The sequence below is a fragment of the Paralichthys olivaceus genome, chromosome 17 (genome assembly GCF_024713975.1).
Source record: "Paralichthys olivaceus isolate ysfri-2021 chromosome 17, ASM2471397v2, whole genome shotgun sequence".
In the NCBI taxonomy this organism is placed as follows: domain Eukaryota; kingdom Metazoa; phylum Chordata; class Actinopteri; order Pleuronectiformes; family Paralichthyidae; genus Paralichthys; species Paralichthys olivaceus.
The window spans coordinates 18,748,880-18,759,841 of record NC_091109.1 but is presented as its reverse complement, the minus strand read 5'-3'; the positions used below and the strand labels follow the sequence as shown (position 1 = coordinate 18,759,841).

The 10,962-nt window shown below is 42.9% G+C and overlaps 1 protein-coding gene across 3 annotated transcripts; it reads right to left on the bottom strand.

Moving 5' to 3' along the window:
• Positions 1–384: 384 nt before the first annotated feature.
• Positions 385–9,185, bottom strand: cip2a (cellular inhibitor of PP2A). Of its 3 annotated transcripts, none has more exons than XM_069512409.1 (22): positions 9,036–9,185; positions 8,716–8,837; positions 7,117–7,264; positions 6,450–6,562; positions 6,052–6,146; positions 5,849–5,948; positions 5,505–5,627; positions 4,972–5,117; positions 4,807–4,882; positions 4,395–4,637; positions 4,138–4,299; positions 3,895–4,043; positions 3,632–3,731; positions 3,309–3,427; positions 2,999–3,179; positions 2,779–2,847; positions 2,390–2,500; positions 1,970–2,166; positions 1,433–1,546; positions 1,223–1,305; positions 959–1,098; positions 385–815 (listed from the first exon to the last, which is right to left on the bottom strand). In XM_069512409.1, exons 2-22 carry the CDS (start codon positions 8,815–8,817, stop codon positions 669–671), a joined length of 2,718 nt encoding a protein of 905 aa, XP_069368510.1. In that variant the 5' UTR covers positions 8,818–8,837; positions 9,036–9,185; the 3' UTR covers positions 385–668. The 3 variants fall into 3 exon arrangements, with proteins under 3 accessions (XP_069368510.1, XP_069368511.1, XP_069368512.1); XM_069512410.1 differs by having other exon boundaries at positions 8,716–8,834; positions 9,036–9,182; XM_069512411.1 differs by lacking the exons at positions 8,716–8,837; positions 9,036–9,185 and adding an exon at positions 7,634–7,750.
• Between the last annotated feature and the right edge of the window lie 1,777 nt (positions 9,186–10,962).

Genomic DNA, 10,962 nt, shown 5'->3' with positions numbered 1-10,962 from the left:
CCAAAATATCAACAGACATTTGTTTCTTCTTCTTCTTTATCAAACTCCTATGACAAAGACATTTAATAGAGGTTTGACATTTTACATTTCAACCACAAAATTCATTATAAATAACTTTAAAAAAACACAATCACCTGCCTCAGATATTTCCTATTACACAGGAATCAACCGTTTACAAACCCACGGCCCCGACGGATTTCCAGAAGGAAGTCTGTGTCACTCACAGCTCAGAGGTGCAACTTAAGAACTGTATCAAAGGTCCTGAGGCTTAAGTTGGTCCTTGCAAGAGTCACAGGACAATCGGAGACTTATAAATATGTATTTTCACTTCGCTGTAATCTACCAACTCGTTTTATATGAATCTAAAATAAACAAAAGCACACATTTTATTTGGCCTTAAGTCCGGTACACATGAGATTCCATCATTTATTTATCAAACAATAAAACACAAACTTACAAAGAATTTGATGCTGACTTTAAAAAATACAAGTTTAATTCAGAGGAGACCAAAAGTCTGAGACCATGAAAGTGTGAACTGGTCTCAGACTTCTGGACTCACTGGAGTTCTTTAAGTGTTTCATTGAGTATAATTATATTTATAAAAATCATTGTTGATAAAGTTTGCGTGCGTCTGTTTTTCCCTCGCTCACTCATCTGCTGTGCGTTCCTCAAAGCGACAGGTTGACGTCGTTCTTCATCTTGCCGCTGCTGAGGCTGTGGATCATGGAGATCATGGCCGAGTGTTTGTTCAGCTCGTCCTCCTTCTGCTTCAGCTTCGTCTCCAGCTGGCTCTTCTGCAGCTCCAGAGATGACGCCTGGACAAGAGGAAACGTCAAAGTTTCGAGAAGAAGGAATCATCTAGGGTTTCAAGAGCCGTGTTGTGCACCAGCAGTAAATGAAGCCTCGGGTCTCCTGATGCACGCGGGTGTTAAATCTGCACTTTAATGCTCTTCGTTACCTTGATGCTGGCGTCCTTCCTCGCCTGCTCCGTCTTGTTAAGTTCCTTCCTCAAAACATCCACCGTCTCCTCCAGGTCCCTCCTCTCCTGATCCTTCTCCTTCACCTTCTCCTCCTCGGCCTGAAGTTCACCGCGTAGACCTGACGAGAAGGAGGCCCAGTTTTATTCGAGCACAGACGCACGGACATTCTTATTATGACCCTCAGATGGTCCCATAGTGACTCTGAAGAGATGGTGCTGGATGTGTGTCAACCTCTGACTGACCTGTGATGTCACTGTTTTTCTGCTGCAGATCTGAACGCAGAGATCGGACCTCCTCCTCTCTCTCCTCCAACTCCGACGCCATCCTAAGAAAAAGAACAGGAAGCTGCGACGTGAACCTTTGACTGAAACTGACGACTTCAGTGTCAAACTTTTCTGGACAGAAAGAGAAAGATGGAGGAAGAAACAAAGGTACTAGAAAGTGTGAATTACTTCTCGTGTTGCAGCTGGAGAGCTTCATGGTTCTTCCTCAGAGCATCGCTCTGTTTGGTGAGAGCGACGTGAGCGACCTGCTGCTCCTTCAGCAGCCGCTCGCTCTCATTGAACCTGCACAGGACAACAGCCTGTTACACATCTCGGAAAAAGGAACGACTGGAGATCCCCGTGAATCAAACATTTTGAATTTTAATGTGATCACAGAAGCCTTTTTATTTTCATGATACAAAACAAAAACATACTGGTTATTTGTTTTCAGTAGATAAAGCATGAGCCAAAGTCACTTCATCATCTACGCTGGAGTTTCGTGGGTTCACAAACAACAAAGATGCGTTTGTCATCAAACCTGAGACTTGAGACTATGCAGCCAAAATAAATTTGATCATCGCAGAAATTAGAATTGAGCAAAGAATTTTGTTTTTGGAGTCAATTTACAAATATCAAATCTTTTCTGTGTATATGGGTTTAACAGTTTTCAAAACCTGCAGCCTCCCTGATTCATATGCACAACTAATGTCCTTGTCTGCCTCTCACCTGTTGAGCAGGGCGTTGTAACCTCCTTTGAGGGCCTGGTGCTCCTCAGAGTCCTGCTGCAGTCTGGCGTTGTGCTGCAGCAGCTCCTCCATGTCGGTCTTGGAGCGCTTCACCTCCAGCACCTGGTTGCTGAGCTCGCCCTGCAGATTCTCGCGCCGCCGCTCGGAGTCTTTCAGCAAAGATCCAAGTTTAAGAGCCTGAACAGACGGATGAAACAAGGCATCACCGTCACCTGATGTCACCTGCTTTTATTTTCAGTCAATTTACTATTTAATTGATCAACTAAATGTTTTAGATCAAATTACAATGGAACAAAGTATTGACGTAGTAATGTGTAAATCCATCAGAACAACAATAGACCAGGAGTGAGTGTGAGTGTGTGTGTGTGAGTGTGTGTGTGTGTGTGTGTGTGTGTGTCACCTCAGCCTCAGCTTGAGCTCGTTGGAAGCGAAACTGAGCGAGAAGACGGTCGGCCTGAGAAAGAGCCAGAGCCTTTGCCTCCAAAAGGTCCTGCAGGCGACTCTCCTGAGACTGATCAGGAGAATAACTCTTATTTTAAAAAGGAATTAAACTAAAACATGCACAGCTGTGTTAAAATCAATAAAGACTCAAACACCTCAGTTCTAACTGACGTTACAGAAAAATTACTTCAGTACTCTTTAAAAAACGACCACATACCGACGCCAACTTCAAATAACACATTTTAATGTCACATCTTTTAAAGAAAAATCCTTCACATACATAAATAAATCTGAATTCATCACAGTCATTTCTTCTATGTTATCTGACACGTTATCTAACGTACTCACCGCAAATGCTGAGATCTTCTGCGCATAAACATCGATGATCTCAGACACATGTGAGTCTTTAACCTGCAGCTACAAAAAAAAAGGGTTGTTTTTCAGACAGTTTATCTAAAAACTTTTTCATAGATCATATGATTCAGAAATTCATGTGAGAAAACAGATGTGCATGTCCTCATGAAAACATGATTCTGTCTCCGTATGTGAAGCAGTTTTCAGACTTTACCTCGAGGCCGTTCTGTATCTTCTCGACCAGACTGTGGACGCCCCTGCTGGATCCACTGGAAGAGTCCAGCTCACTCGTGTTTGTCCTGGGAGGTGGGACTTCCTGCACAGCAACACGTTTGACGGACAGCTCAGCCTCCCTCGGGCGATAGGCGTTGTTGGCCGCGATGCTTTCTCCCAGACTTCAAAAGTACAGTTTAACGAACGGGATCAACAGCAACAGCACGGTGAAGATTTAATATGTCAGCATGTGTGAAATGTACATTATATTGTGTTTTGTGGCCATTTGAAAACTTCCAGCTGTGACTCACACCAGTGAAGGGAAGTCTGGGAGGGGAGTGGCTTCAAACAGCAGCGAGAGTCCAGTCTGCACACGCTGTCTGTGGTGGGACGTCAGAGCCAGAGAGAGGGGAGTTGCTATCCTCTGATCCTGATGGACAAAGACCGAAAGAAAAAGATAAGACACCGACAAAACCACGGAACAGGGACGAGAGACGGAGAACAGGAGCTGAAAGGTTTTCATTCTCCTGACTTCTGACTCAGACACGTGCGTTCTCACCAACAGCCCCACAGGATGATTTCAGGATATTATCTGGAGCTCAGTGCAGGTCTGAAAGTGTTTCTGAGTGTGTACCTGTAACATCCTGTAGAAGCTGGTCTCCATGTCCTTCACCTGCTGTCTCAGTTTGCTCATTAACTCCAGGGTCTTCAGCAGAGCTTCTGCACACACCTGACTGAGCAGACACCAGAAACACTCGACTCATTTACTCAAGCAGCAAAACGACAGCATGATTACAAATCCACCACAGAGCAAAGTCCTGCATTCCCAAAGTTCAGAACATTGATCAGAACCCAGGTTAGTATAAAGTACAGTTTCTACCTTCATCTGTGACTCACCTGAGATCGTTGTCGGAGCCGGGAGGGAGACAGGTAAGAGGGTTGTTTCCATGACAACAGGAGAGGAGGGATTCGGCCTGTGAGAGGCAGAGTTGAGCGCTCACCTGACGAGACACGATGGATCGGGTGGAGTCGTCGGTGCACAGGAGTGTCAGAGTTAAGGCTTCAAAACGAGCAGAAACACAAAGACACAATATTCGCCGATAACAAAAGCAGAAGCGCCGACATCCGGTAAAGGATATGAAGCAGCAAACTGGTGACGTGTGTGATGCGGTGGCAGTGTTTTCTCAGGTGAGCGTCTCCCTTTGCAGGGTCGAGGCCCCTCAGGAGCCCCAACAGGACCGGAAGCAGCATTTCTGAGAAGCTCACCACACGATCAGGTACAGTTTCTGCTCCCAGGGACTCCTGAGAAAACAGGACAACTGGATCAGGAACAAAGGAGAAGGGACGAGAAGAGAAAGCAAAAAAGAAAAAATATAAAAACTGTTTCCTTCAACTACCTTCAGCAGCTCATGCAACAGGTGCAGGGCCTGGAGAGAGCAAGATTCAGCGCCCTCCACAGGCGAGCTCAGCCACTGCACCAGGGCGAGGCCAGACTGTTCCTTGCGTCCCTCATTATCCAGTCCTGGGCCCGGCCTTCGGCCCAATGCTCTGAGTTTGGCTGCAGCCGGTTTGAAAACCACATCACACAGGAGCGAGCGCAGGCCTGAGACACTGCACATGGCCAGGAGGAGCTCCAGGACCTGCAACAAACACACAAAGTGCTGAATCTGCGTCCAGCCTCTGTTGAGCTTCAAAAACCTTCTCTGAAACCACAAAGGTCTCATGAGAATATTCTGCTGCACCAGACTAGTGTCCAGCATGGCTGCTGTTTAATGTTGAGCGTGTGCTGCCTGGTTTCTCTGGTCTCACCTTGGCTGCAGAATCTGGGTCTTTTGAATGCAGAAGTCCTAAAACCTGAGACAAACACGCTGAGAAGTGCTGATACCTGGCACAGGAAAAAAAAAACCCATTCACATTTAACTCACAGAACATGAAGGTTCAACGAGAAACATCTGTGTGTGTGTGAAGCTGTACCTGGTGAGGAAGTCTGCTATTTTGGAGTTTTTCAACAAGTCCACCAAGAGATCAACTGAGTATTTTCTTGTCAGAGTTCCGTCTCCGTTCACAATGATGTTGAACACAAGCTGGAAAGTCTGATGTATGTTCTTTGCGTCAAAGAGCTGATGAGGACAAACAGAAGATGAGGAAATCGTTTTTTGGGATATTTCAACCCGACTGCATCATGTAATTTCTGCGTCATTCATCACAGTTAAATTTAGAGCAACACTGTGACTCGTCTGTTCTTCTCTATGAACATTCACCTAAAATCAGCAGCTTGAATTTAAGTGAGTTTGATGGTTCAGTGACTGTGAATACAGAGAATGTTTCCACTTTCTTTTCAGAGTGAGGGAATCTTTAGCATTTCAATGTCAAGCTTTGTCTTGACTTGAGAAAGAAAGGAGGGAGGAGCCTTGTATCCACGTGTGGAGTTTTAAATTATAGACGTTAAGATGTTTACTTTCACTGAGTTTTGAATATAAGTTCAGTCGATTCCTGCAGAGTTTTACCTTCTCGCCGACCTTCTCGTTCAGCGTGAGGCTGGACAGTATGGACAACGTGAAGACCACCACCGTCAGACTGTTGTGAGCCAGGAAGTTGATCAGCGTGCGGTAAAACGGCTTCACATTATCCTACACAAAAATAACCCACACATATTACACACAAGAACCGAGATGTAACATCCATGTAGGCGACAAGCCGATGATGTTTGTGTTGTGGATTTCCTGTTCAAATCAAGACTTTAACAGGTTCAGGCCATTGTTACTCACCATGTGTATTGTTTTTCAATCGTCTGTTACTATTACATAAATTCAAATGCTCTGTCAGCGTCAGAGATTCAGCAGACACTCACCAGAGACTTGATGTGGCTCTGCACCGAGTGGTTGTCACGACACAGGTTGGCCATGAGGCCGAGGCATGGCATGATGATGATGTCATCACTGTGGGACTGGCTGTGGTGAAAGAGCGTAATATGGTTCGTTTGAAATTAAGAAAACATGGCGATCCTTCACTGAGGTCGTAATAATGCTGGGTGATGTCAGATGTGGGTTTTACATGTTGGTCATGAGAAACGCGATGAGCTCGTGGATGTAGTTTGTCGACTGGAAGGTGCGAGTGTTGTACGTCAGTTTCTGCAGCACCTGCAAACACTGGAAAAAAATACAATACATATGATCTATAACACTGTTAACCATGCAATACAATATATATAGCTATATATATAGCTCATTGTAGCTTGGTTTATTTTAGCCGAGACATTTAATTATACACTTGAAAAGGCCACAAATGCAAAACTATGCGATGGTCCGAAGCTGAGGAAGCGACAGCTATGACTTTGGTGGTAAAACAATGTTATTTAAATAATAAATGCCACTCAAAGCATTTTTTCATTATAATGTTCAAAATGTGTATTAAAATAAACTTCAGAGATGTTTGTGTACTCAGTGACTTACCTGCAGTACCAGTGGTTCTCCTGGTGTGGCGCTGTGGCAGTGGATGACCGAGGCTAAGGTGCTGGTGAGGTTGTAGCTGCTGTGAAGCATCTCCCGACTGTCATCATCACAGGCTGGAGGAGAGGGAGCACAAGTAGGAAACAATGTGAGGATCGTGTTTCGGAGCATTCTGTGGACTCACACTCTCACCGAGCGTGGATTAAAACCTGCCAGTGCTGCTCTCTAACGTTAAATTATTAAAGCAGCTTTCTCTCCAGGGTTTCAGCAAGATAAAGGTAAGACTTTTTAAGACTGATCATAACGAATGAAACGTCAAGTACAACAGGTGTGCAGGAATATCAGAGTCCCAGAATCATTTACACTTGGTCATAACTGACGATAGGGTGAAGTAGTCGAGAAGAGAAAAACCCCAGAAACACGACGTTATCTCTCAAACTACTGACAGAGTGTGAAGTCTTTACCACAGACAAGCCGAGTGCAGTCAAATTCATTCTGACTGAGGTCGGTTATCAGTTCCATGTTGGTCTGTTTGTAATCTTAAGACAACGTGTTAATATCTGTATCATTGAGAGTCATTACAAACTCATGACGACAAAACATTTATCTCCTCTGGTTTTGGTGCATGTGTGGCGAGGAGAGGTGGGTGCACTGTGTGTATCTACACTACCTAGTTGTGCCAGCAGAGAGATGATGGAGCTGGTCAGGGCTGGGTTAGTGTTTGGGTTTCCAGCCAACTCCACCAGTCCACTCACACATTCACTGGGTAGGACCTGGCCTGAGGACAGCAGCTGGTCACATTTCAGTCCTGAGACCTCCTGCAGTGCAAACACACACAAACACACACGGTATACTGCAGAGACTGTGTGTTACACTGGTATGAAGGAGACAAAGATGGTAAGAACACATTTCATCCAACTTTCAGGGAATCTCAAAAATCTGTACCAACGATTTGGCTAAAACTGAATTTCCCTTTGGTTAAGTTCTGTGATTAGAGCTGAGCCTGCAGCTAGCACACTAAAACAATGCACATGATAGCCACTCATATTAACCTCGCTCAACCTGTGTGTGTTTTAAAATCTAGAAAGTACACAAAAGCACATACATCCAAATACAAATACACCTCTGAATAGAAGCAATGAAAACCAGAAGACGAGAAATGTCCGAACACCAAAGATCCCACAAACCTTTTATTGGACATCACGGGTGGTGAATGTTTCTGCCTCAGGTCAGACAAAGACCGAAGAGGAGACACCACACACACACCTGCACCAAGAGGTCACCTGGTATGATTAGGTAGTCACATGATCTTAAAGATCACTGACCTCCACGTAACTTGGGTCTTCCTCACAACACGTTTCTCATCTCAAAACTAAACACGAGCATTTTCAGTAGCTGCCACTAAACAGGAATAATCTCACATTAGGAGTATGGACACTTCTAAATCTAATCTAAGATCCTACAGTTTTTTAAATCTTGCTTTTAAATCAGCCTGATTCTGTCTTTGATTTCTCATTTACTTTCATCTTGTGTGTCTTTGACTGCATCTTTCTTTTGCCCGTGTTTTTAAAGTACTGTGGCTCAACTCTTTATCTATATGAATCCACCTGACTCGACTTAGAGCCCTGTTGTAAATATTTGAATGTATAATACATATAATATATATAATACGATGTGTTTTTAACCACAGGATGAACATTGCTTACAAACAAATAAACATATCAGAATTGATATGTTTGATGGAGCAGAATCAGAAGGTTCTTCTCGTCTTCTGAGACTGTCTGAGAGAATCGTGGACCCAAATCAAAAACTGAGAACATGGTAAAACGGGCTATGAAGGAGAATCCCTCCCTTCAGAGGATCTCGAAGGTTCTGAGGTCAGACTGGAACACAGGATCCTGAGTTCCCTGAAAGTGTGAAACCAACGTCTGTCACACTACTCAACAAGGAGACAGTTGATTCTGTCATGTGTCTTAATGAACTCTTGGTCTGGCACACTTTGGTTTTTAGGGTTTTAACGCCAGTGCTTGTTTCTCATCTTCTATGAGTTATATCCTGACAGGTGCACAATTCAACTCACCTTTATTCTGCATTATTATTCTGGATGTGACGTGATACGGCTGTTGTTGTTGTTGCTGTTGTTGTTGTTGTTGCTGCTGTAACATGTGCTGTGTTGTTGTTGTTGTTGTTGTGTTGTTGTTGTAACATGTTCCTGCCTCACGGGGACAGTAAAGATAACTCGATGAAGAGAAGTCTGGGGGGAACTCACCTCCACTTGCTTGAGCAGCTGCGCTGTGTTGTGTGTGGTCCTGCCGCCTCTGTACTGCTGGATGGCCAACAACAGAGACTTCAAACACGTCGTCAGGTCCATCCCGAGGAGCAGCACTTCTGCTAACAACCGAGAACAACAGCGAGACAACACATGAGCGACCCGGCGTCCATTAGAGACATGCTAGCACGAGCTAACACTTCCTGTCGGCTGCACAGTTAAACAGTGGAGGCTGCGCCGACAGGAAGTTCCTCTTTGTGAACTTTATGAACTTTGTGAACTTTAGAACTTTAGAGTTTGCAGCCTCGGCCTCACTCTACCTGAACTTTCGCTGCTTTTCTCGGAGAAACGTCAGAAACTCGAAGCGACGACAGACTGATCCAGAGTGACGCAGCTTGTTCCCGCCCCCAGGTTCAAACTGACGCGGAACAGACCATGTCAGAGAGAGAGGGGGGGGGGGCGGGCAAACTCATCTGTACCGATAAAACTCGTTCAGATAAAATATTGGAAGAATGGAGATCAATTATTAATCATCCAGTTTCATGTTGTGATGAATAAAACCTCCACTTTATAACAGTGAGTCTCTCAACGATCGTTATTATGTGATGGGAGACGCCACGCAAAGTACGTAAGCCGAGGGGCGGAGCTAGAATCGACCGTTGTAGTTCTTTATTGAGGAAAAATAAATAAAAATAAAATAAAATAAAACAAAAACAAAATACAACAAAAATACAATCAAAACAAAATAGTACAAAGATGCAAATACAAATGAAGATTTAAGCTAGCACAAAAATAAAAAACAACTAAAATAAAATCAATTATTAGAGACAAAGTCAACTTCCCTCAATATGCACAATAATAATATATAACACAATTTGAACTGTATTCATACACAGTATCTTTGAATGTTCGTGTGCCATTCACTCACTGGACATATTTTATAGTCTTGACTTGAGCTATGGAGGAGAAGTTTGATCACAGACAGTAAATAAACATGGACAGCTCCCAAAAAGTCATAAAATTTGTACAGCCCATATTCACAAATTAAAATTTATCTCAGTACTAAACAAGGTGTGATATCCTCTGCCCTTCACCCTCAACAAGAGTAAACCTACTGTGTAAAAGTGAAGCTACAGTTTTCAGTTTAATTTTTACATATATAAATAGAGATATTCAATATTGTAAAAATAGAAAACAATTGGACACAAAAATTAAATATAAGAAAATACTTTAAGCAAAGAAAAAAACCATAAGCTGGAGGGATAGTGAGAGAAAGTGCCGAAGTGTTAATTGTACTTTTGTGATCCTTGCAGTTATGGGATCGTACCATTCATATCCTCACAGTAGAATCCACTTTTTGCATAAACTTGTCGTAACTTAATAATTTGTTCAGTGATAGGATCCCAGACCTTGCTGATGAGGCAGCATTGCTAAGGTGCTGTTGGTTTTAGAGTCGCTGCAGGATTTTGTTCAGAGTTAAAACAGACTTAAAGCTCCAGTGTGTAACATTTAGGTGAAAGGGAACTATTGGCAGAAATGTAATGTGGAATAATCCTCATGATGTTTTCACAAGTTCATTTCATCTAAATTGTATGAATTGTAGTTTTCTTCACCCCAGAAATGGCTCGTCTTTCCAAGTTGAAGTCTTCGTCTTCTACGTCTTCAATTCCTTCACCCTGAGATATTTGTTCGTCTTTTTCTAACTCAGGCTTCATTTCTTTCTTTTCTTGTCTCGTGTTTTCATCATCCTCTTCATTGGGTGAACTGTAAACAAAATGAAGAAAATTCAGAGCTGCTGAAATCTTAATCTCCTAGATTTTTATTCTTCATCAGTTACAAACACAAACTGCAGAAGATGTGAAACTGTCAAACATGAGGACATCTTCTTCTCTCCTAATCTTATTGAATCAATTTAACTTCTTTTTCATATCATGCATTTCTTTATACTCTTACAGTGTCTCCATGACAACAGTGTTATTCTGTAGAGCAGCATGTTGTTATTCCCAGTACAGAATATACAGTCAACTTACCTTAACTTTAAACTCTCTGGAGATTGTGATTGGGTTTGTTTCATTTTGTACCTGATCCATTTCATCTGAGTTCAAAAGAAAGAATCATTAGAACAAACAACACGTAATAAATGAAGAGCAGAATGATTAGAAATATGAATATTTACCTTTAGTATTTTAAAGCAGAATACTGCTCCAACTGCTGATGTTAACACAGTGAGTACTATGCTCACAATTA

Coding starts and splice junctions, on each gene's coding strand:
- cip2a (XM_069512409.1), bottom strand. CDS start 8,817: ATGGACCTGACGACGTGTTTGAAGTCTCTGTTGTTGGCCATCCAGCAG. Junction 5,628..5,848: donor AGAGCCACATCAAGTCTCTG/GTGAGTGTCTGC, acceptor ATTTTTGTGTAG/GATAATGTGAAGCCGTTTTA. Junction 2,501..2,778: donor AGAAGATCTCAGCATTTGCG/GTGAGTACGTTA, acceptor TCTCCTGATCAG/TCTCAGGAGAGTCGCCTGCA.